At 37.5% G+C, this 27,110-nt stretch overlaps 1 protein-coding gene across 6 annotated transcripts in view; it reads right to left on the reverse strand.

Annotated features, from left to right (window-relative positions):
- Nucleotides 1-27,110, reverse strand: part of NBEA (neurobeachin) — a 662,109-nt gene that overhangs the window by 42,990 nt on the left and 592,009 nt on the right. For all 6 annotated transcript variants that reach the window (XM_048215508.2, XM_048215507.2, XM_048215504.2 and 3 more), the window contains one exon: nucleotides 16,506-16,658. In XM_048215508.2, coding sequence (XP_048071465.2) covers nucleotides 16,506-16,658 — 153 coding nt within the window. The remainder of the gene's footprint in view (nucleotides 1-16,505; nucleotides 16,659-27,110) is intronic.

Raw genomic sequence — 27,110 nt, forward strand, 5'->3', positions numbered from 1 at the left:
TAATAAATGATTTCTTAAATCAGCCCTTTGGTAATTATATTTATTTTTTAATCTATAAAATATCTGAATACTTTGCAACTTTCCGTGTGATCACATTTTACTAGTAATTTTATTTCCCTCAACCCCATGATTGATTTCTTCTAAAAGTTTCAGTGTTTCACTTACACCAATTATGCGGATGTTTCTCATTCATAAACATAAACAATTAGACTTCATTAAAAGGTAGCTTCTGTACTGAAACTAAACAGAATTCTATATTCTGTATCTTAGTGGTATTGACATAACAGTTCAGACTAGAATACAGAAGACTAAAATATAAGAAAGATGTTGGTTAAAATTTTACACTGACTAAGTCAATACTGTTGGTTTGGTCGATGTGTATAAACGATTCTGTAAGTGCAGGGTAACTAGTTAATTAAAAAAAAGTCAGTCTAATTATTTAGTAATGTTTTCAGTGCTTGTTGCAATAAATGAAAGGATGAAAACTGAAAAATTCTGGAGTAGCTATTGTCCAAATGTATTCATGGGAATTCAAAATAGTAGTGAAGTCAGATACATTAATTAAAGCAGATTTTAGGGGCGCCTGGGTGGCTCTGTCGGTTGGGTGACAGACTCTTGGTTTTGGCTCAGGTCATGATCTCATGAAGATTCTCTCCCTCCCCCCAACTCTCATACGCTCTCTCTCAAATACATAAATAAACCTTTAAAAAAATAAATAAGGAAGATTTTACCAACACCATCACATAATCAGTTAAGCAGCAACCATTTCAAACAAATTTTATTTATACCACCAGACATATTTGGAAAGTATTGATGAAATTTATTATTATTCTGTTAGAGTAAAATAATTATTGAATAAAATGCCAATGCAGTTGTGAGAGGTACAGGGAATAATGACTTTTCACTACTTTGAATATTATAAAAATAGATTTGTTCCCCTTTTCTCCATCCACTACTTCCATTTCCCTCCTCCGCCAGAGGCAACATCTGTAATGTATTTGATGTTTCTCCTTTTGTTTGCATGTGTTTTTATAAAATATTACTCGCTGTATGTATGTATACACATTTGTGTATGTATTTTTGATTCATAAAAATGGTACGGGGTTATAGATTTCATTTAGTTTCTTACTTATTCCAGGTAGCATTGCTTTTTAAGATCAGCCTATGTCGCTGCGTGTATGGGAAGTCCAATGCTTCTAGTGGTCTAACAGAACTGCCCCCAGCAATGAGCACTGGACGGCCTCTAACTCCCTACGACACAATGCTGTGATGAATGTCCTCTCTTGCCTCTCTTTTTGGATCTTTGTGAGAATTTCTCTGGAACTCATAAGCTGGAGCAGGACTGCTGTATCCCTGAAGTGGATGTGTGCAGACTTAACGACTCGGCGGTCATCAGTGCCCAGCTGTGTCTCCACTCCCTCCAGCAGTGCATGTAAGATTCTATATGTCCACAACCCATTGACTCTTAATATGATCCAGGTTTCTAATTTAGCCAGTGTAATAATGAAACAATATCTCATTGTTTTAATTTGTATTCCTCTGATTAATAAGGAATTTGACATCTTTTTAACACAGCCTTTTGGGTTTCTTCTTCTGTAAATTTCTTGCTCACATCCTTTGCTCATCTTTTTACGGAGCTTCCTGTCTTTGTGTTGTTATTTTGCAGAAGTTCTTTATATATTTTAGGTAATAGTTCCTTGTTGGTTTTAAACATTGCAAATGCATGCTTCCAAATGTCATGTCTATGAACTTTATCCATGTTGTTCTTTGTTGAATAGTCTTAAGTTTGAGCTAATCAACTATTTTTTCTCTCTGTTTTTATGCTCTTGGGATTTTGTTTTGAAATTACAAAGATAACTTTCTATAATTTTGATGTATTAGCTTTATATTTATCGCTTTACTTTTCATATATTCGTCTTTAATTCACCTAGAGTCTACTTTCACTCGTATGTGATATTAAATAGGGATCCAGTATTTTTGTTTATACAGTAAGTCAGTTTTTCCAGTGCTGTCTATTAAATAAACACACCTTTCCTCAGCCATCATTAGTGTGTGTATATTTGAAACAAAGCTATAAAACTGCTAGTATTTACAGATGTGATAATCCACCTAGAAAAAGCAATACAATCGGCAGCCAACTCATTACAACTAATAAAAGGGTTGCAAGGTACCTTTTTCTTTCTCTCCTATCATCCCTTCCTCATTCCTTCCTTCCTTTCTCTTTTCCCTGTCCATCTATCCATCTCTCTATCCATCTATCCATCCATCCATCTAGATATGTGTGAGTCTCCAGCTCTTTCCACTCTTTTTATTTCTATTGTTACCCTAAATTATCTTTATTTCTCATATATTTTTATACTTGGTGGATTTATTCTTTTTCAGTCAATGCAGCTATTTCTGGACCTTTATTCTTCCCTATAACTTTTACAGCAAGTGCATGCAGATACATCAAAATAATTGTGATTAGGAGTCCCATAAATTTATGGGTTCATTTGGGAAAATTGATATTAGGTTTTCCCATCCAAGGTCCTAGAATGTCTCTTTACTTGTATAGGTTATTTTTTATGTATTTTATTAGAGTTAAAAATTAATATTTTCTCCATAAAGGATGTGGGAGTTTTTGGTTAATTCCCAGACAGTCTATAAGTTTTGATGCATTTATAACATTTCTAAAATTACATTTCCTATTTGGTTACTGATGATGTAAAAAAATGCCACTGATTTTTTTAAAAAAATTATTTATTTATTTATTTGACAGAGAGGCAGTGAGAGAGGGAACACAAGCAGGGGGAGTGGGAGAGGGAGAAGCAGGCTTCCCGCTGAGCAGTGAGCCCGATGCGGGGCTCGATACCAGAATGTTGGGATCAGGACCTGAGCCGAAGGCAGACACTTAAGGACTAAACCACCCAGGCGCCCAAAAAATGCCACTGACTTAAGTTGATTTTGTTTCTGGCAAGTCTTATTAGTCATAGCTTCTTTATTTTTTCTTATAGAATTCTTATAGAATTGTTCTTAACTTTGAGGACTACATTAAACAATAGTGGTGATATGAAGCACCTTTGTCTTTTTCCTAATCTTAAATAGTTTTTTTGTAACACAAATATACAAACTCACAAATTTTATATATATACATATATAACATATATATATACACACACATTCACACATTACATTATATATATACACACTCACAAATATTACATATCTATATATAATTTGGGGTTGTTAGGTAATATTTTACATAGAATTTTTGTATTTATGTCTATACATGAAATGGCCCTATTTTTTAATTCTTTTTTTCTCCCTTTAACTACTTTTGGAATCAAGATCACAGTAGCCTCATGGATGGCTTGCCATGTTTTCTGCAAATACTTCCTAAGAAATGACTTTATTACTTCTTGAAAATTCGGTAGAATTTACCTGTAAATAATATGGCCTTGGATAATTTGGAGATGGAAGATTTTACCATTTAAATTTAAGGCTTTTAAGTCTCTATTTCTTTTGGTACCAATTCCAACCTTTTATATATTTTTCTCAGTATTTATTTCATCTCAGCTTAAAAAATTATTAGTTCATATTTGTTTACAATAATCTTTAATTCAATTTAAAAAATCTCTAAGTCTACAGTTATTTATCCTGTCCTATTCTATATGTTAGAGAGGCAGCAGAGTGAATCAATGAACAATTAGTTGTTTAAATAATTTTGCCCTAGGTTTTTTTTTGGGGGGGGGATTATAAAACTAAATGACAAAGAAATAAGGTAGCAGATTCAACAGACAATGTCTTATAGACTGTCTTGCTAGTCACTGTGCGGAGAAAAAAGAAAATCCAGTTAGAACATCTAAAAGCCAACCCTGATTCTAAATCAAATGCATACCTGAGAATCGAATTTGAGATACCCCATAATGAAAGCATAAAGACCGATCTCAAGCTAAAGCCTGACACAGACTTAACTGTACTCTAAGTAGTATCAATCTATTACTGAAACATGCTATCTGCTTATTTGTTCTTTACAGAACTATGTTTTCTTGTACAAACCCATTTTGGACTCTGAAACAAGATTTTATTGCAAATACTTACAATGGAAAAATATAAAGAAATACTTGATTACTAAGCTATTAGGGTTATAATGGTCTTAATAGCTTTCTTTACCCTCTACTTGCATATCTAAAAGCAGAAGCAATTGCTTTAAGCCTAGATAAACCAATTCCCAATCCATAATTCTACCCTGGGGATCTGGGAGGAAGGAAATAAAGAGTGAGATTTAAACCAGAGAGGATATCTCTTAGATGGATAATAGTTACCTAATTCTAATTTCCATATTGTCCCATGGGTATTAGATGCTAGAGAATTCTTTCTCTAGCAGGTTTAGGATAAAGCATCTTTGAACTTATGAAGAAGGAAACTAAGCTAGTGGAATTAACTCTGTGGAAAGAATATTATTTTCTCCTGAATTCTTTTTATTTGAGAATACTGAATTTCCATCTCCTCTTCTAGACTAGAGCAAGAATACTTTCAAGTCTTTTCTCTTATTGCTTCAAAAATCTGCTTCTGATACTGAAAAAAATTCTCTAAAGAGAGTTGCATAGAGTCAAGCAGACAATCAGAAATCTTTGCATTACTTCTGTAGGGGGTTTATTCTATGACTTGATTGCTTACTGGATGTATAATCCAGAGGATTCTTTTCCAGTCCCACTAGCCCCACCCTGGTTTTAGCGCTCACTGCTCTCCACTTGGGCGACTGCAACATACCTCAGCCTCTTTCTCCGATCTGGCTAATCCAACCTGTCTTGCCTCCTGCTGGGGCAACAGACTTCTGAAACCATCACACTCACGTGGTCCTCCCAGCAAAACATTAGAGTAAACTTTACCTGACCCCTAAGGCCTTTTCAAACCTTGATCCCACCCTCCCTCACTAGGTCTTAGGACTTCTGGATATACATCCTTGGCTCCAAGTAGCACAGACAATTCACAGCCCCTCACACATAGCAGCTATTACAACCTTTGAGCCTCTGTTGCTCCTTTATCCCCTATGAAACCATTTCATCCTCCTGCTTCTTGTTCAGGTCTTAGCCACCCTTCTGACTCAAGGGCAAGGTTTGCTTCCTGAGTTCTCCAGCTCACACGCTATGAATTCTTCTATGAATTTCTGTGACACTTGAAATCAGTACCCTCCTGTTTAATGGAGTAAGATAATGTACACACATTTACTTGTGAAAATCAATTTGCATATAAATTGGAAAGAGCTATACAAACAAATGGGGGTTATTACCAATTAGCACTTGTTTCAAACTTGCAATACTGTATCCTCAATTAGAATATAAGCATTTTGAAGATAGGGATCATATCTAATGCTTCTTTTCCATTTGTCATAGTTCCTAACCTCGTATTAAATAGTAAATATTTGATAAATATTATTGGCTAACTAATTAAGCAATGGGAAAGATGTGTAGGTAACAAGAAGGAAGAAATGTCAGGAGTGGGAAAGAAGCTCATTCATTCGTTCAGCGAATATTGACTGAGCATCTGCTATGCGCTGATACTGTTCTAGATTTTCGGGTTATAGCAGTGAATAAGAGAAACCAAAAGCCCTGCTATGCAGGGTTTACATTGTAGTGGGGGGAGATCAATACAACCCCAGATAATTAGTAAGATACAGAGTATGCCAGAAGGTGGGTAAGTGCTAAAGAAAAGAGAAAGGTAGGACAGAAAGTTAAGGAGTATGTATGGATGGGGAGGGGACTGCTATTTTGGAGGAGGTGGTCAGAGAAGGCTTCTTTGAGTTTGTGACAATTAAGGACCACATGAGGAAGTGAACTATAAAGATAGCTGGGGAAAGAGGATTTCACAAAAAGGCAACAGCCATTCGTTCACCCATTCATTCAAGATGAAGCATCTATTAAATGCCAGACAGTTATTTTAGGCCCCAGAGATACTATGATAAACAAGACAAAAGCTCTGATCTCTAGGAGCATGTCCCATTGCAATGCAAATAAGCAAGGTGAAAATTCTCTAATCTCTCTCCAGCCCCAAATTACTGACCATCTATCTACCCTGTGCTAGAAACTGGCCTTGGAGAATATACAGATGAATAAAGATTCCATGTCCTCAAAAATATCACAATCCAGTGGGAGATAAACGTGTCAACTTGGGCTTTTCCTGCTGCTCAAACTCTTAAGCTGACAGCAGGCACTAAACGTCCCACCCCAGCCCATTTCGAGCAGAAATTACTAAATGTAATGATGGATCTCTGCTGCTCTGTCCGTCACCACTCGCCACACTTGTCCCCTACCACTTACTTGCCTCTATAAGACTAGAGAAATCTGAGGGAAAATGGCCACAGCTAGGAAGCTGCAGAGAGAGGCCGTTGGCTTGAACTTTACTATATTTGTTATTATTTTTTTCTTTAAAAATTTTTTAAATTTAAATTCAATTTAGTTAACATATACTGTATTATTAGTTTCAGAGGTAGAATTTAGTGATTCACCAGTTGCATATAACACCCAGTGCTCATCACATCAAGTGCCCTTCTTAATGCCTGTCACCCAGTTACCGCATTCCCTACCCACGTCTCCTCCAGCAACCCGGTTTCTTCCCTATAGTTAAGAGTCTCTTATGGTTTGTCTCCCTCTCTGTTTTCATCTTATTTTATTTTTTCTTCCCTTCCCGTATGTTCATCTGTTTTGTTTCTTAAATTCCACATATGAGTGAAATGGTATTTGTCTCTGATTTCGCTTAGCGTAATAATACCCTCTAGTTCCATCCACGTCGTCGCAAATAGCAAGATTTCATTCTTTTTTGATGGCTGAGTAATAGTCATTGATTTACTTCTTACGACCTTCGCTGCTACTGCCCTGGCCCAAGCCACCATCATCTCTCATAAAACCTGCTTCCACCCTGTGCCTCAACACTTCATAACTAACACGGCAGCCAGAACGATGATTGCGAAATATAAGTAAGATCACGGCACGCTTCTGCTCCGACACTGCGATGACTCTATTTCACTCAGCGTAAAGATGCAAAGTGCTTACGATGGCCTTCAAGGCCTTATGTGATCTGGCCTCACTGCTGCTCGGTCTTCTATTAGGCGCCGGCTGCTCACTCCACCCCAGCCCCTTGGCTTCCCCGGGAAGCACATCCCTGTCTCAGGGCCTTTGCTCCAGATGGCCCTTCTGCCTGCAACGGTCTTTCCCCAAGACACTTCCGGTCCGCTCTCTCGCTTCCTTCCGGTCTTAATGCAAATCTCACCTTCACAGTGAGGGGATCCTGACCACCCACCCTTAGTATTCCCCATTCCCTTACCTTCCACTACTTTTCTCCCCCATAGTATTGATTACTTTCTAACATACTACATATTTTACTTATTTACTATTTTATTGTCTGTTTCCCTTTGATCAAAAGTAAGCTCTATGAGGGCAGGGGTCTTTGTCCGTGTCAGCGGTATACTCCAAACACATGAAACAGCGCCTGGAACACTCCATAATTATCTGTTGAATGAACGGATTACAGTAGCTACCAGCGTTTGCTGGGACTGATGTGTACTTGTCGATGTTCCTAACGAGAGTGTGAGCTCCCGAGGGCCACTCACTGTGTTGCTCATGTTCGTGTGTTCAGAGCCCAGAGCAGCGTGAACTGTGTAACAGGCCCTTCGTGACTGGGATAAAAGAAGGAATTTTTCTACTTTAGCTTTCTTTCGAGTGGGATCCATGTTCAATTCTTCTTCGTGTTTTCCATAACGCCTTCCTCAGGGCTGGCTCAAAGATTTGTGGAATAAACAGATCCCCAGTTTCAGGGAGAAGGAGGACCCTGAAGCGCCAAGAGATTAAGGGTGTCTTGTTTGTCCAAGGCGTCAGAGCTGACATGTGGCGGGGCATGCACCTAAACACAAGATCTGTGTCTCAGTATTTTGAGTTTGCTGCAGAACGCTTCCACACGTTCTCGTTTCTGGAAAATTCTTTGCAGAGCAGGATGTGCTTTTTAGTATAAAAATATACCCCAAATGCAAATTGTTACCCATCAAAAAGGGACTTTTTCTTTAAAATATGAAAATCGTATAAAGGATGTAATACAGCAACAGCAAAACCACATTGGGTTCTGCTTTCTCTGCCTCAGTGCACTGTGCTCTGCTCCGCAGACGGAGAATGTTCTGCATCTGGTCCAGGAGCACCAGGGATCTGCTGGGCTGAGGGCCGGAGGAGATTATCAGTGCACATCCGTGAAAGGCCTTGTTCTAAAACAAATTTTAAAAAAGGGCAGATTATGATTGATGAACCCAGCATTAGGGTAATGTTATCAGAGATACTTTCTATTTCTGTCCTTTGTGGCGAGGTCAGATTATAATCATGTTAGAACTGAACACAGTGCTTTATTAATGTTTCATGAGTGAGTCGGTTGTAATCAGCCTAGCTGGGTGTGGGTAAATTAAACCAATTCTTGATGTATGAACTCAATGCACTTAGAATTTATTGAAATGTCTACCCAAAGTGTCCATATCAGTTTTCCAGTTTTTCTAATGAGACCGAATTTTGGATTTCACAGTTCTTCAGTAAAACATAATCCTTGTCCCTGTATTTACAAAAGTATAAATGACTGTAATTAATTATACATATATTATTTCCCATAATCAGAAAACCAATTAACCAAAAAAAAGTATGTCCTTAAAAATCAAAGTACTATCTCATTTTTAAAAATAAGAGAAGGAAATTAGGTTGTAGACATACAAAAATTTTCTACAAAATGTATCAAATACCTTTTCAGTTGCTGCCATGAGATAATAAAACTGATTGATCATCAATGATATCATCCCTTTTTATAATATTACTTTTGTCTTCTTTGCCTTGAATTCCTTAATGACGGCTTGAAAGAAGAAGGAGGCAATGCTCACGGATATAGAATACTAATCCATACAAAGAGATGAATGTTTTTTTTACCACTGCGAATGTCATTTCTTTGGGATAGATGACATTTTCATTTTATACTTTAGGCTCATTACAAAGAACCCCTTCAAATAACTGAAGATAATCCCAGCCCAAATTATACATATACTAGAGCACATTTTCTCTAAACCTATTTCCTAAGAACTAAATCCTATATGAGCTACCCAGCTGGTACAAAGTTAGAAACTTTAAATGTTACAAAACAATATGAAAGAATGAAGGCTGTATTCATGGAATTTGTGGAAAATTTAAGCCCTTCTGTATTTTCTGTTACCACTCAGGCTTTGTATATTAGAGTTAATAGTCATCAGATAACGATTCCTTCAGTAGGAAAAAAAATGAGAGCTAGGCACATGACTGATGAAGCTTCCTAGTGTTAGCACAGAGGCCTGACATGATTTCTGCATGACATCAGTGTGGTCATTTCCTATCAGTATGATGGGAAAACTGACCGGAAGTTGGAGCAGAGGGTCCTGTGAGGGGCAATGGTGAGCTAAGGACAGCAGCTCAGGGGACACTGAGGGAGGAGAGCAGCTGCGGAGACACACAACTGCTCTTCCTAAGACGTCCTTTGAGAGATCTGCTGCCGGGCACTGGTCTCAGGGGTGGCACGTCCCACTGCCCGTTAGCTCTAATTCTTTTTTTTTTTTTTTTTTGATTCTTGAAATAGTTCTCAAGGTTATGCTTTATTAAAGATGTTTTTTGAAATGATAGGAGAAAGACTTATCTGGAGAAAAAGTAGATGAATCAATCAATTTTTATGCATTTGTTCATTCATTTCTCCAACTTTCCAACCATTTTTCCGTTAGCTCTAATTCTGACGCAACCGAGAATGGCGGCTACAGAGGCAGAGCCTTGTTGACACCACGGCAGCCTTCCCTTCCCGTCCTGCAGGGTCCCTTCAAGGAAATCTCAGGCAAAGAAGGCAGGGGTGATAGACACTTCTCAAGCCAGTCAGTCCGTGCTAGCAGACACTGCCTACATATGGTCGATCTAACCCGGCACTGCATCCCGGTGCTGCAGAGAACCAAGACTTTGATTTTTTCCAAATAGGCAGAATTTTTGGTAAAGTATTTCACCCCATGGAGTAAAGATTTAGTTACAGTCTTAACTGACTCATTAATGCCTATAAGATAACAGGACTTTGGTTTAGAATAGAGAAAAACCCCAGTGACTTGCTTCTCTCATTTCTTTACAAAAACAAGTTGGAATGTGTTAATATAATAAATATGTAACATATAACATGTAATATATAAATATGTAATATGTAAATAAGAATATGTTATATGTCAATTATACCTCAATTAAAAAAAGAACTACAAATAAATACGATGCATTTCTGAAAATGTTTTATGATATTTTCAGAAATGCACAAGTATTTATCCCTCATATTTTAGTCAGTTATAAAACTTAATTCTTTTGAATATGTGAGGGCAAGTCTTTGAGGGACAGTTAATTCACCGTATTACATGCACTCTTTATAGTTCCTAGCACGCTATATGTACTTGGCTTGACGACACACTTAACTTGATAAATATGTATTTACAGTGACAGCAAATAGTGAGATTCATTTTAAATAAGCACTGAACTTTTAAAAAAGATTTTATTTATTTATTTATTATTTGAGAGAGAGAGAGAGAAAGAGATTGAGAGAATGAGTGGGAGGAGGGGCAGAGGGAAAAGCAGACTCCCCATAGAGCAGGAAGCCCGACGCAGGACTCTATCCCAGGACCACAGGATCATGACCTGACCTGAAGGCAGACGCCTAACTGAGTCACCCAGGCACCCCAGAAGCACTGCATTTTGTCTTAAAGTTTGCTCAGCAGCACTTAAGTTGATAGAAAGACAGGATATAGGAGGCATATAAACAGAAGTCAGGTGATTAATTATCAGTCACCTGATAGTAACTGGTAAGGTTAGTATCAGGAGTAAATTATTTCTTGTATTTTATTTAGATGCAATAGAAGTATTCTGAGCAATTATAAATATAAAATAATTTATTACTGAAAAGTATTCATGAATTTTGTTCTTTCTTAAAGTTAAGAGGGAAAATCTATTTTAGAGTTTAGCTTGTCTTTACAGTGTCACTCACAATCATTTCTCAGGCTGTATCTTTCAATGAACAATCTGCTAAATTCTCTTAGGACCCAAATGATATGAAACCATTTGGTGAAAGGCAGGTATTTCTAAGGAAAAGAGATTTTAAAAGAATCTTTTGTGGTGATCATATGATCAATTCAGTTAAATAACTTAAAACTCAATTGTAAGTCTCAGTCAAAATTAGGTATTTGGGGGACATCCATGCATAGATATAAATAGTTTACAGAAAACAGCTAGGTTATATTCCAAAGTTCCTTGTAGTATTTTGGAACAGATATTGCAATGGAAACAGCATTAGTCTAATCTGCTTCGTTCTCAAGTTGATCTATAAAGCCACATTTAATTCAAAATACAGGTAAAGTTTTAGAGATCAGTGGGTCAATGGGTACAGGGGATATTGCATTCAGAGTTCTAATTTGCAATGCCAGTCATGGTAAGTTAGAAAGAGCACTTGGGTTAAGACCTTGGGTGAGCCACTTGGCCTTTTTGGGTTTCAGTCTCTTTACTCAAATAAAGGTCTGTGCAAGCTCTAAAATCCTGCGTGTGACTCTAAACTTTGCCTTTCCTCCACCTGCAGAGTTAAAGGATAGCCTTCCTCTCACAACTGCTGGGCAGTGGAACTTAGGACTTCCTTAACTCTAAGCAGAGGTCTTACCAGCTGGGAAGGGAGCCTTTCAGGGTAAGGGCTGGGGGAGAAAGAGGTAGAAATGGGATCCCAGAAAGTCAGGTCTGTATGGCCGTGGGGGCTGGAACACTCTGCTGGTTTTGGATCAATTCCCATTTGTTTCTTTCCTTTCTTCAGCTGACCCCAAGGTACTGGCTTCTTGTTAGAAGACATGTCTCCCTTCCTTCTCCTTTTCCTTCTCCCTTTCCACAGCTCCTTAAGTCACCATCTTATCCTGGACACTGTGGATAAGAACACTGCCACTTTGATAAGTAGGTGATATCTGGCAAGATGATTGACCTCGCTGGGTTTCAGGATAATTCCTAGAAGACTTTTTGAGGATTAAAAATAATGCCCCTGAATAATGTGCCTCAAGCTCTAGCATAATATCTGACAAAGAATAAACACTCAAAAATGGCATCGGTTATACGGACTATCACTGCCATTATTGTATCTTAGTCAGCCCTCATATCGGGATGACTCAGGACCATCACTGGAGTATGGGGTGAGTTGCCTAAGATTAGGGTATATACATCCTGATTTGCAGCAGTTGTGAGCAGTAAGTCTTGGAATGAGGACAGCAGAGACAACGAACATGAGCAGCTATCCCAGGGAAAGAGGGAGAATGTACTAGGAAAGTCATATAGCTGTAAGGAGATGTATAAACTGGGTATGCTCTATAGTAACATTCCACTTACTAAAGGTAGAATTTTATCACTTCATTTTTCAGAACTTCACTCCTAAACTGGACGTTATCAGCCAATGACCAGTGAAAGCTAAAGCAGAAGATATAGTCACTCCACCAAAGCTACAAAGTTTCCATTTTCTCGGGGCCCCAATTAGCACTTGACTGACTCGCATTTACCATAAGGCTTTGATACGTTTGATTAACTGGTTTTGTAGACTAGAGAGGAATTTAAGCAACACATTCTAATCAGTATGGCTCTAAAGGGAAGCGTGTGGATAGCTGAAAAAGAACAGATATTGAATTCTAGCCTTCATAGAATAATAATGGGGACTCATGATAAAGAGAAGTTTCTTCTTTTGTAAAGAGGAGAGGAAACCAAGTAGTGAAAAAGTTTAGAAAAATAACAAACCTCCAAAAAAGTTTTCACTTAGCAATAAAAATCTAGAAACTTCCTTTATCTGGAATGTTTATTTGGTTGGATTATATTACTACCCATCATATTAGATGAATGAAGCTTTGTGATTTTTCTGCAAATTTAGTCAAGTGTGTATGGTCTTGCCTCATTAGTTTATATGAGTACTAATTACCTGATGGTTTCTTATCCATAATAATTATCTTTCCCTATATTCAAGAAGTTCTGTGTATGATGTTGTTTTGGGGATTTGCTTTTAGAAGCACAACTGCCTTTTCTTTTTCAATTAGGCATATCATTAATAAAATTATTAATTCTGGGGGCATATGAACTTCTTTCACTAATGAGGAACACAAAGGTTGTATCTATAATGAATCACTATTTAATGTTTTATTAAAATATATGTAAAAATGTTCTAGCATCTAAAAAGCACACAAAAAGACACTCAACATCATTAGTCACTAGAAAAATGGAAATGAAACTATAATGAAATTTTACTTCATATCCACTAGAATGGTTATAATAAACAAACAAACAAACAAACAAACAAACAAACAAACAGGCAATGACAAGTGTTGGTGAAGATACAGAGAAACTGAAAGAGTCATCCTTAGTAACAATGTAAGATGGTACAATTATTTTGTAAAATAGGTAATTTCTTAAAAAGTTAAACATAAGTTTACCATGACTCAACAATTCTACTGTGGGTATATACCCCAAAGCAATGAAAACATATGTCCACATAGAGCCTGGTATGTGAATGTTCATAGCAGCTTTATTTATAACAAAGAGTGGAAACCACATGTTCAACAACTGGTGACTGGGTCAACAAAACATGGCCTATCCATACATGGAATAACATTACGGAAAAGAGCAAAGTACTGACGTATGCTCCAACGTGGATTAATCTCAAAAACAATGCCAAGTGAAAGAAGTCAAACACAAAAGAACAAATTATCACACAGTTCTGGTTCTATAAAGTGTCCAGAAAAGGCAAACCTATGGAGATAGAAAGTTGACTAGTGGTTGCCTGGGGCTGCAGGTGGGCATGGGGAGTGACTGCAAATGGACATATGATCCTTCTGAGATGGTGGAAATTTTCTAAAATTAGATTGTGGTGATGGTCACACCACTCTGTAAATTTACCAAAAATCATTAAATTGTACACTGAAAACAAATGATTTTTTTGATAATGATTTTTAAAAAACATGTATAAGGTATCTATCCACGTTTTACTGAAGAGAAATGTGAGGACCAGAGATGCGCCACAATTTACCCAGGGCAGTGAAGCTAGTACATGGCAGAGCCCAGGTTCAAGAGAAGGAAATTATTAAACTCTAAGTCACACTCTTTCCAATACAGTATTTATTATTAGCACCTACATGAAAACTTCTGTTTAATCGGTTGGGTGCAATAGCATGAACAAGAGAAAAATCCAGTCCAACAATTTTTGGCTACCTTGTTGGCCTGGTGAAGGATTCATTCAGTTTGTTTGTTTGTTTGTTTGTTTTATAGTTAGTTTCAGAGGGAGAATTCAGTTTAACCAGTTTGGACAAAACTAGACAATATATTAAAATCATTGAGATTATTATCCCTGGGTGATTCATTCATTCACTCAGCAGACATTTACTGACCAACTGCTTTGTGTCAGGCACAGTTCTGGGCTCTACAAATATACTGATATGTGGCAGGTTTCTAGTGTTGAATTTGTAGATCTGGTATCCTTACAGTGATATTACAGCCAGCGCTCAAATATGTAAGGATAGTATGGAAATTGGATGACCAATTCTAAAAATAAGTACAGATTTTAGAAGTATAATGCATTCCTGAAGTACAAATTCTTCACATTAAACAATGTAAATTGAAGAAATCTGTTATTCAAGGACGTAGTATGAAATAATAACTCCATATATCTGGAAGTACAATTTATAGATTGAAAAGTGAGAGAAATCATACCTATAAGTAATGCAATACATGACATTCCCTCAAAAGGGGGAGACCAGATTGCAGATTATATATACAGTACTTTCACCACATCAGCAATAGCTTTAAAATAAAATATATTAAAAGTAAAATATTTCTGAGAGACAGAAAATATAGTTTTAAAATTGAGGGGAGCATGGGACTGACAGCGAAGTCCCCCCTTCCAGAAAAAGGAGAGAGACAGACAGACAGACAGACAGACACACACAAAATCAGAGGTAAAGGGAGGAATCACATATTATATGATCCTGTTTGTGTGAAATGTCCAGGATAAGTAAGTGTCTAGAGACAGAAAACGCTACTAGTTGCCTAAGGATGGCCGGGAAAAATGGTGGAAGGTGCTGAAGGTACTAGGCTTCTTTATGGGGTGATAAAAATGTTCATAATTGATTGTGGTAATGGCTGTACAACTCTGTGAATAAATTAAAACCCATTTATTTATTTATTTTTTTACTTTACCTGGGTGAACTGTATGGTATGTGAATTATATCTGTGTGACATATGTGAATTATGTAAGTCTTACCAAAAAAATGGACTAAGGAATATGTGGAACCCCATTGTAAATGTGGACTTTATTTGGATTCTGATTCAAATAAATTGGGTGTAAAAACAAAATAAATACATTTACAAGACAGTTGGAAAAAATTGAGAGCAAGTGAAACAGAGTTAAAAATATATTTTGAGTCAATGACTTTCTTAATTCCTCGATGTACTAAGAATAATAGTATACTAGGGAGGTTGTTTGGCAAAGTGGTTCATTTCCATATACCATAACCACACTGAGATTAACATCTCCTTAAATATGGATAAAATATATCAAAATCTATAAAATTCCCACATGCAAATATTTCATTTACACATATTTTATCTGAACATCCAGATATCTGCCATATTTGTCACACAGATTTAAAAAGTAATGACATTTTCAATCTAAGAATGTTTACTAGATGGGTGTTCTCTTAAAGACAAGTATATTATATATATATATATATAAATATATAAATATATACATACATATATATACACACACATATATACACACACATTTTTTTTTTTGAGAGAAGGAGAGAACACATGCGCTTGGGTGTGCATACATGTGCACGTGAGGGGGGGGGGTGTGGGGCAGAGGGAGAGGGACAGAGAGAATCTTAAGCAGGCTCCATACCCAGCACGGAGCCCCACAAGGGACTCAATCTCAGGACCCTGAGATCATGACCTGAACCGAAATCAAAAATCAGATCCTTAACCAACTGAGCCACGCAGCTGCCCCACAAGTATATTACATTTTAAGGTATGTTTCACAGCTTACGATTTCTTGCATGCAAATATGTTCTAAATGTAAATTATTTTGTTTTGAATATTTTATGAGTGAAAAAAGAGTACAGATTTAGCCGGTAGACAAAAATAAGAAATGGGCATTTATTTCAAGCATTTTAGAATATCTTATATTAGTCAACAGATGCTCATCTGATTGTCTTCTCCTAAGGGAGCAAATGTAACTGAATTGCCATTCCTTTATTAGCCTTCATGAAAGGAAAATCCACTCCACAATAAAGAACAATGTCAAAAGACAATAGTAAAATGCTTGCCTTTTTTCTTAAAATTTTAACCTTGTATTTATATATGTTAAATGGCAATTTGTCAATAGTTAGAAACAAAAGAAAGCAACAGAATGTTTTTACTTCTTGATGACTGCTCAAGCAAAAACAAAATCTCTCTTACCATCCTGTTGATCCGTACAAAGTCTTCGGGTTTTTTTGCCCAGGGGGGAAGACCAACATCGTTTACTACAACTTCATCTTCTCTGACTCCGAGATTGTATCCGTTACTGTTGACAAACATCTCTGGTAGGTAATAGAACTCTGGAATTAGTTCCTGCCAGGAATAAAAACGTGGCATATTAGACCACCTTAAAAATGAGTTGAATAAAACTATTATAAAACTTGTTAACTACGAACTGAATTAAACAATTTCTTCACTTAATTTCAATATTTTATTACCTAATTCTATTCTTCATTTGATTTTCTTTATATAAGAGGAAGAGAAGGAAGAGAGGGGAAGGAAAGAGAAGACAAATCTTTTTCTTGAACATTTTATTTGATAATTTATGTTTATAAGACTTCCAATCTTGTCTTTGCCAGAACTGGTTTAGAGAAATGGGTCACAGGGTCAACAGTAGTTCACAAGACCACTATTAAACAAGTAGGTAAAGCTGTATCTATAAGCCTACGCCACTCACCAACCTTGTCTGAATATTATTACGAAATACCCAAATCAAAAAAAAAAAGTTGTTGCCAGTATTGGTTAAAAATCATGTAATATCTTCTACTTTTCTTTTTGATCACAATGGCAATTATACTACATGATTTATAATAAAAGACTAATACTCGTATTTCATAATTTGGAAAAATTAATTACTTTTGTACCTATCACTAAACACAATGAAGAGACGATATACAACGTGATAATAAGTTTTAAATATGTAACACGTGGCACCTGAATAACAGTTCTTAATAAATTGGATGCAAAGACAACCTGTGTTACTTGTCTATAACGATGGCATAAACAACTTGACTCCAGGCAAACTTGTGTTTGATGCACAATGTCTAACATGAGGCTTATGCTTCTTTGGAATAGATCTGATATAGAAATGAACTGCTTTTATGACCCTAGAAATATTTTTTTTGTTATTCTTTTTTTAAGCAACTGGGAGAAAATGAAAACAAAAACCATTGTAGTTTTTATGCATACCATCTATACAATGATTAAAAAAAACCAACAATAATCTTTTCAAATATCAAGATCAGGGTTAAATTAACTTTAAATTATATTATGAAAAGCATAAGGACATTTCTTTGTGTAACATGATCAATGCTGATAATGTAGTACCTGAAATTCAACTCGTGCTGTGGTTTTCTCTAGGGAGTCACAGAAAAATTAAAAAACAAAGCAAAAGCCACCAAACACTGATGTCTTCAAATAAATAAAATTATTAACTTTCAAAGAAAAGCATACACAAAAGCTCTCTCTTTATGGGTTCTCCTGCTAAAACCAACATTTGTCTGTGATCGAATAAGTGGGTGTTTATCTTAGTAATGCTCTGTGAGAATTTGATTATTATCCATTCTGATGATGATAAATGTGAACTATAAGAAAAATAAAACATAATAAAGTTTGAGTATGGGGCACTGTGACAGGTATGAAGAAAGAAAAAAATGAACAAGACATGGTTTTATTTCAAGTAATTTATAATCTGGTCCACGGGGTAAATGCATAAACAGATGGTTATAATACACAATAATAAGAGCTTGAAAGAAGTATAAGCCAAGGGCAAGAGAGCAGAGAGGAGAAGGCAGGGAACTCAGGGCAAGTCTGGAAAGACTTCACTGGAGACCAGACATTTGAATTCAACTATGTCTAAGATAAAGGCAGGGGGGAGGGGCAGGGGGACCATCAGGGAGTATTATCAGGAAGTGGTAAGGACCGAGTATGGGTGGAGTGTAGGATATACAGGAGGACACAGGTCAAGATGGGGAAAGTGGGCTGGTGAGAGTTAGATGGAACCAGATGATGAAGGAAGCCTTATACCAAGCTAAGCTGTTTGGATTTTATATTACTGGCAAATTTATTTTATAACAAGACACTGGGTGTCAACATAAAGGATGGAATGGAGAGGAGAGACTGGGTATCTGTGTGTATGCAGGGAGAAGGGGAACCAGAAGCGCAAGGAGAATGGGAGGGAAGGGGGAGAAGGGCAAGTGTAAGTTGTGGTAAGGGGCACACTGTGGGACGTTTGCAGGGAGGTCAACTGTGACAGAGGGAATTAGGTGGCTCACACTGTGTGGTATTGATTCATTAACAACACACTATGTACAAGACATCGAGGCCACAACAGAGTGTGGGGAAGGAGAATTATGGTGAGATTATTATAAACTCCTGTAAATTTTCAGTGACCTGGATATAAAAGGGGAAACAGAAGGGGCTGAAAGAAAAACTAAAAGGTAAAAAACATACTTATTTGTAAATCATGATACCGTTTAGTTAGTGGGCAAGGCAGGAGCTAAAGACTGGTTCAGAAATACTCTATCAGCGGTGACTATAGTGAGCTGACTTCTGGGCTGGCTAAGCACGATGATGTATATTATATTGCTTTGAAGGAGCAACCGGGCAAAGGTGTGTGATCACTGATTAGAAGGTGGAAGTAAAGCATCATCGCTACTCTCATTGATTCGTACGCAATCAGAAGTACACAATTGTTATGATCTTGATGTTTCTGTTCCTCTAAAATTCAAATGTTGAAACTTTATCCTCTATGATGGTATTAGGAGGTGGCGTCTTTGGAAGGTAGAGTTAGACGAGTTCATGAGGGTGGAGCCATCAGGAATGGACTTAGTGTCCTTACAGGAGCCCTGAGGAAGCCTGCTTCTTCTCCCGCCACGTGAGACACAGTAAGACAATGGCCGTCTGTGAACCAGGAAGCAGATGCCCACCTGACACTGAACCTGACCATGTGGGCACCTTAGTTTTGGACCTCCAGCTTCTACAACTGTGGGAAATAAACTTCTGCTGTTTACAAGCTCCCTAATTTATGGTAAAATATAGCTGCCTGAGCTGAACGAGACAATAATTATTAACTTATTATTTCAATGCATTAAGATAAAACTTACAATTTTCTTTCGATCTTACTCTCACGGTTCGGGAAAGCATGGACAATTAATAAAAGATGTAGAGAAAGGTAAAGAATATGGCTACTTGCACATTACCCATTCTTTATGCAACACAGCACAACAATAGCATTCCAAATGGTCCAAAACGGGGAAAGAATATAATAAGCTCATGCAGTCGCTCTTTGTGGAGGGTGATTTATATGTCATAGACACACGTAAGTCAGGGATTTCCTTCTTGCCTTTCATCAGTTATATGTGTTCATGTCCCATCTCTAGAACTAGACTATCTAAGCTTCCTAGAGGATAGACAGAGAGATAAAGCCACAAGGATATAGCAACATAGATTTATTTTTTATTTAAACAACCCAAAGAGTCTTAATTTATCTTCAACGGTCTTGGTGCTTTATAAGGTTTTCCAAATATATTATTTTCCATTCTTTCCTGTGGTAGAGGGTCACATAAACTATGTGGTTATTATTAACCCACTTACCACTATAATACTATTTTCCTGAATGTCATTAAATTAGATTCACAAAGGCAACAAAGCCCTAGGATTTTATATTAATAACAGTTTGGGCAAAAGCAGATTTTCAAGCCTGATTTTGTGGGGTTTATATTTTGTTGACCCCCTCATAGCTCTTGGTGTTATACTGTGTATGCAGCAGGTGCTCATTAAATATTAAGCTATTGATGATATTAGGTGAAGTTATTTTAATATCACTAGAAATCCTCTGGGGCAAGATGCAGATGGTTGGAAGAATGCCTGAAGATTGGAAAAGAGCCAATGAAGGACTTTATTAAATAAAAGAAAAACGATGAACCCCAAAATAAAATTTGTGCCCTTTGAGGGGCAATTTTTGCAGCTTAAAGAATGTTATCTTGCTTATCCTAGTTAGGTATAAAAGGTTTAACAGGGTAAAAGAGTTCACTTTAAAATGCAAAAAAAGTTGGTTTTAAAGTTGCTGACAAAATTGTCCCCGAACTGTAGAAGTGGAAGAAACAAGAGCTACTTTGTTTCAATTTAAACTCTCTAGCATAAGAAGGGGCTAAAAGCGGGCAGCCACTGAGGAGGAAAAGGGAGGCTAAGAAAGGTCTGGCCAGATGATTACCTAGAAAGGCAAGAGGAAGAGTAAGGAGTTCAGCAGGAACATTCAGGAAGGCTTTAATCAAGGCCAGTTATACGAAAAAGTAGCATGACTAGAGCCTCCTGGATAATCCTTTAGTAAAAGCAGTGCTCTCCACTCCAGTCCATCTGGTCAACCAAACTATGCTCACTAATTAGGGTGTTAACTAAGACACTGGAAAAAGCTGTTAGAAGCCTGATGTTTGAAGGGCTGAAGAAATGCTTTCAGATTTCTAATAGAACAGTCACAAAGAGGCACATATTTAAGGCAAATATCAAGAAATTCCTGAAGTTCAGCTTAATTGCAAGGCTCCTAAAAGCTTCAAAAGACCAGAGCTATATGGGACTAAAGCTATCTGAACCCTGAAGTCCTGAGCTGGGGACGTTTTTATTTTGTTTTTTCTTTCTCTTTTTCTGAAGGGGAAGGAAGAGAGTAAAAATCACAGTCTAGGGATAAGTCGCTAAAGCAGCCGAGTGGGTGTACATTTTTATGCCTCAGTTTTATTTTAAATCTTTAAAATTAAAAGCTTAAAAAATCTTGTTTCAAATAGCATTTTAAAATTCAACGTTAGTATATAAATACAGGACATTAGTATGTAATTTATATTCATATTTATATAATTTAAAAGATCTGCGTATTTAAAAAGGAAAAACCTCACGAATAAGAGAGTTTCATCTCAGAGATTCAACTGTGATGTCCAAGAAGATAATTACTCTCTCTGACAATTACTCTAAGATGAGGAGTCAGCTGATATGTTACCTCTGGTGGTTCAATCTTAAAACAGCAGGTAGAATTTATTTGTATCCTTTTTTTGCATTTTACTTTATTATTATTTTTTACTCTTTGTATCATATGTTATGTCTTCTTTAATTTTTATTAAGATTTTTATTTATTTGACAGAGAGAGACACAGCGAGAGAGGGAACACAAGCAGAGGGAGTGGGAGAGGGAGAAGCAGGCTTCCTGCTGAGCAGGGAGCCCAATGCGGGGTTGATCCCAGGACCCTGGGATCATGACCTGAGCTGAAGGCAGACGCTTAACGACTGAGCCACCCAGGCGCCCCTCATATGCTATGTCTTGGCACTGTTCTAAGTGCTTTACATATATTTTCTTAGTCTTCACAAAAATTTCATGAGGTGGGTATTCTCATTCTTCCCACTTTCTAGACAAGAACACTGAGGTAAAGAGAAGGTAATTAGTTTGCTAATGATTGCACTGGAAATAGGTGATAAAGCCCCAAATCGAAACCAATCACTTTAAATCCAGGGGCTCTGCTCTTATATTCTCTATTTTGCTTCTGAAGCAGCGACCCAGTCGTTCTGTATGACTTCATTCTGTTTTGATTTTTTGCATAGCAATTATATATATATATATATTTTATACACATATTAGGCTCCTGTATCATACTATACTGGAAATCTCATGACAGCAGGGATCATTGTCTATTTCGCTCACTGGTTCACACTACTCACTTGCCAGGAATGGTGCCTAGTACATAACAGATGCTCAGTGCAAATGTGTGAGATAAAAAAAAAAAAAAAGAATCAAGTATTGTTGTATGTTTATCACCTCCTGAACTTCAGGTATGAAATAGTGACAAAAACAAAATTGAAGACCACGGTTTTCAAGCTGTGTTGGTTTAAGCAGAGGTCCGTAGGGTGAGCAGTTAGTTGAAGGTAAGAGGCAGACGGGGCAGGGAGGCAGGTTGGGGATTATCCCTTCTTCTACCAGGAAGGGCTATTTTATGTGCATCAGAATCAAATAGATCTGAGTTTAAATCCGGACCTCTTGCCAGCTTGGGCAAGTTTCTTAAACTTTTGGAAAAACAATCAATTTCTTCATATGCAAAACTGTGATGATGACAGCAATGAACTCAGGGCAGATGTGAGGATAAATGGTGGCAATGTGCAAAACAATGCATGTAATAGTTATACGCAAAATACCTTTCAGAAGCTAGTCATTCTATCAATTCTTTTTTTGATGCACAGCAAAGATATTGCTGCTGAGTTTACCCAGTACCAGAGTATACCCTGTACCCAGTAACAAAACTGTTACTTCGGATGTTTGTGTTTGAAGGAATACCTATGTAGACAATTCAGGCGATTAAAGGGTTTTTATCAAATGTATGGACTAACTTACATGTCACCTAGCCTAAGCAGATATATTTCTAAAGCTATTTGCATTTCAGATTTTAGTTTTGTCTAAATGAACAATCAGGTTGAACTGCACAGTATAAACCAAACTAGAATTTAAAATTTTTTAAAATTAGTACCTGTAGAATTTTTTCAAAGATGGCTGTAATAACCCCTCCGATCCCCTGTTCTCTCTGGCATTTCCATGTTACCATTCGTCCCTTAGAGTGGGGGACTCTATTTCTTCTCCCTTTGAATGTGGTCAGGCATATTTCAACACACAGAATGTAAAAAAGTGATATTGCAGGGCTTCTAGAGAAGCCTAAGACTGGAGGCCTTGCAACCTCTGTTTTTTTTTTTTTTTTTTTTTTTTTAAATTCATGGTTTTTATTTTTTTTTTATTTTTTTTTTTATTTTTTTTTTATTTTATTTTATTATATTTTTTTTAAAGATTTTATTTATTTATGTGACAGAGAGACAGCCAGCGAGAGAGGGAACACAGCAGGGGGAGTGGGAGAGGAAGAAGCAGGCTCATAGCGGAAGAGCCTGATGTGGGACTCGATCCCAGATCGCCAGGATCACGCCCTGAGCCGAAGGCAGACGCTTTAACGACTGCGCTACCCAGGCGCCCCGCAACCTCTGTTTTTATCTGCTGAGAAGCCAACAGACACAGAAAGTGGTGGGGCCGCCTTGCTGGAGTGATCATGGAAAGAGACAGACATGTCTGGACAGTCCTTAGCTACTCTGGACCGGTCTGATGGGCCACAAAATGCGTGAGGAAAGCCATGCTGGGTTCTCTGGCCCAGCCACAGCCCTCCAGCTGTCACCATGTGGCACAGCCATGAGCGGTCCTTGCTGGGCTTTAACTCCAACTGCGCACTGTCAACAAATATATAGTTGCTGTGTGCATTTTTTGTAGGGGGGGGCAAGGAAGAGGGAGAGAATTTTATTTTTATTTATTTTAGAAAGAGAGAGAGAGTCCAAGGTGCTGCAAATCAAATGTGGCCACCAGGTAAAAGGTGTGGGTATAAACCCCTTTGTAAGTGCTCAGCAAAATTTAAGGTGGTGGTTTGTAGACCCATTTGAATACATAAAGGGATTCTAAGAATCCTAAGGGCATTATAAACAGCATCTTAACTCATAGCCAGAAATAGGATCCTATCTCAAAAGGATTTCGGGGTGCAAGTTTTTTCTCATAATGAACTATAATTTGATACATAGAAAGTCCACAGAATTTTAAAGGAGGTTAAAAATGCCTTGGACCCAACTTTCTATGATCAGAAAGCATCTGGAGAAAGCCACTCAGTGGCAGACAAGGGCTATTTCTTATGGAAAAGAAAGCTGATCCAGAGGGCAAAGCCAAGGTCCTGGTGGACCTGATCCCAGGGTCCAGGAAACTGGCAACACCACAAGCCTGGCCCCAATGGCCAAGAACCAGCCGCCGCTCTGTACCTCCCACATCCCTGCCTTTGGGGTAGATTCTGTTGAGGTTTACCTGTTTCGGGCTCACCACCGTATGCTGCGTGTACACAGGACAACTTGTCTTTCTAGGTTCCCGGTATCCAAAATAGAAATTCCTGCATCATATCTGTATCTGGACCCGATACAGACCATGAGATACTAGATTTTGATCCTGATACAATAATGTGGACAACAAGTTGAGTATATTTTGCATCTAGGAGGAATGTGAATTGTGACCAGAGAAAGGACTTTAGTAGACTATTTCCAAAGAAGGCCACAAACATCCCTCTAACCTCCATGTCCTCCTGAAATGTGACTTTGCTGCTCAGCTACCAGGAGGTAGAGTCCATTTCTCCCCTTCCTTAATTTGGGCTGGCCCTGTGACTTGTTTTGACCAACAGAATGTTGTCGAGGTAACACTATGTGACTTTCAAGCTTATGCGTTAAGCAGCTTTGCAGCTCCCCCCGCCCCCGCCACCATGAAAAACAGTGTGATTTTCTTAGAAAGACTATATAGAGAAAGACAGGACCAGCCAGGCCCAGCAGTTCCAGCCATCCTGGCTGAGGCAACAGATAAGTGAGTGAATCCTCCAGACCCAGACCAGCCACCCCCATCGACCCCAGATGGATCAGCGACGAGCTATACCTGATGAACCTTACTCTGACTAAAGAACCCTAGGGAAATAAATGGCTGTATTTTTTAAGCCACTAAGGTTTGGGGTGGTTTGCCACATAGCAATAAATGACTAAAGTAACACCTGATTGATCAATGATTCCAAACAAGTCCAAGTGGCTGGATATGATGATACGGTCATGCAGAAGAATTAGAGCAGCAAGCCAACCAATGAAAAGGCAACACAAGGAACTAAACAGACCTCGGTGCTAGTTCTGGCTTCCTCCATACCTACTGTGTGAACTTAGGCCACTTAAGATCGGTGGATCTCCTTTACAAGAAAGCTATCTCACAGGGCTATTCTGAAGACTATCAAATAAATGACAAAAAGGCATGTTTAAAAACTGCTGAGAACCATCCAGGAACCATGCATGCTACTCTTGTTACCGGTAAGTGAGCTCCTTCAGAGCCCTTTAGGTACCAACTGGCCTACTTCACGTAAGAGCCTCGTGCTTACTCTCTTCCCACTGATGGGTTTCGGTTAATCAGCTTCTCTTTAAGGAAAGAGTCCAAGTAGCTTAAGATTTCCTAAATGAAAAACCGTTCGGAAAGACACCAAATACTATCAAAGAAATGGCAAGATGAATATTATAACAGGCATTTTGTGTCTGTAAATGTGATTTCTGCTTGATTTTAACAGCTATACTAAAACCCCATGGTACAGTTAATAGTGTTATATGTGTTCTGTCAATAATAAGAAAATATCCTCAAACACAATTTCTAATTTACAAGCTTATGACAAGTTCAAGCTGCTGAGAAATTGGACTTGAAAGTATGTCTTAGAGTGATAGAAGACCACTATTAACACTATCATAATTGTATACCTATTGCATCAAATCTGACATTTCAGTTTAATATATTTTGCTGAGAGAGCATACCATTTTATGGCTTCCTAGTGAAATGAAATCCAACCCAGACGTTTTCACTTTTCTAATATAATTCACTGCAAGGTTTTAAAGCTGCCATCTCTTTTCTTCCTTTTTTTCAAAAGATTGATGCCCTGGCGTTCGTTAATTCCACAAGAGCTCATAATGGGTCAATGAGTCAGTGGCGAGCACCTCCATTAACTGTATTAATTTACACTATGTCACCTTAATGACATTTTGTCACAGCTACCTTTCCTGACATCTACATAGCTATTCAAAAGTAATATAACAACTTTTGAAGGCATTAAGGAATCATAGTGTAGGAACTCCAGTAAGTTGAATGTCATTGTTACCAAGACTACACTAGAGAAGAGAAATAAAATATAAAATAAAAATAAAGTAAAAACCAACAGGTCTGACTTAACTCAGGGGACCTGGCTCCTGAAAGGTCACTTCGCCAACACTCCATCTCTGCCCAGCTTGTACGCATTACCACAGGAAGAGACTGATGTTAATAAAGAGAGACAGAATGAAACCAGCTACTCCCTTCTAGTTCTTTCTTATATGATTACCTAAGCTAGGAGATATTGCAGACATACTTTTCTTCACAAATGGAAACGCATTTCCTTAAAATGATATCCAATGCTTTACTTAACAGCTTAGGGATAAGAAATCAAAAGCATAGGTTTTAACACACAGTTAGCAAAACTATTATTACTCTTGGTAACACATTCTTCTCTGTTAAGTCAAGTATTATTTCAGAGGAAAAAAAATATCCTGTGTTTTAATCAATATATTTAAATGTGAATTTAGAGAGTCTGAAGTTACCACCAGTATTACCAAAAACCTCTCTAACATTTCCTTAATGAGAACCCTCATATTCTGATACATTTCGACACACAGACACACACACCTGAAATAGAGGAAAGCAGAAAGTCTGAGAAACCATACTTGTAATGCAATTTGATGCAATTTCAAAGATCTTTTTCAAATCAGTAACAAAAAGATATTTCACCCAACTGAAAAAATGGGAAAAGATCTGAGTAAATTTACGGGTCAGTTATTGAAATACGAAACATGAAAAATGCTCAACTTCACTCACAATTAATGACACACAAGCCCAAACAAAGACAACTCTATTTTCACTCACTAGATTTGCAAAAATTACACTGTTTATTATAACAGTGATGAGGGGGGCGTGGGGAAGGAGGCATCCTCACACACTGCTCTAGGGAGTGAATTATCATCTTTGGGAATAATGGTTTGGCAATATCTTTCAAAATTAAAAATGTATCTAGCCATTTAGGCATTAATAGACATTATCTTGTATACGTATACGCAAAGTTCATCAAGATCACTGCGCAAGGGTGTTTACTGCAGCCGTGTGTTGAATAATAACAATCAG

The sequence above is a fragment of the Ursus arctos genome, unplaced genomic scaffold (genome assembly GCF_023065955.2).
Source record: "Ursus arctos isolate Adak ecotype North America unplaced genomic scaffold, UrsArc2.0 scaffold_10, whole genome shotgun sequence".
Classification (NCBI taxonomy): domain Eukaryota; kingdom Metazoa; phylum Chordata; class Mammalia; order Carnivora; family Ursidae; genus Ursus; species Ursus arctos.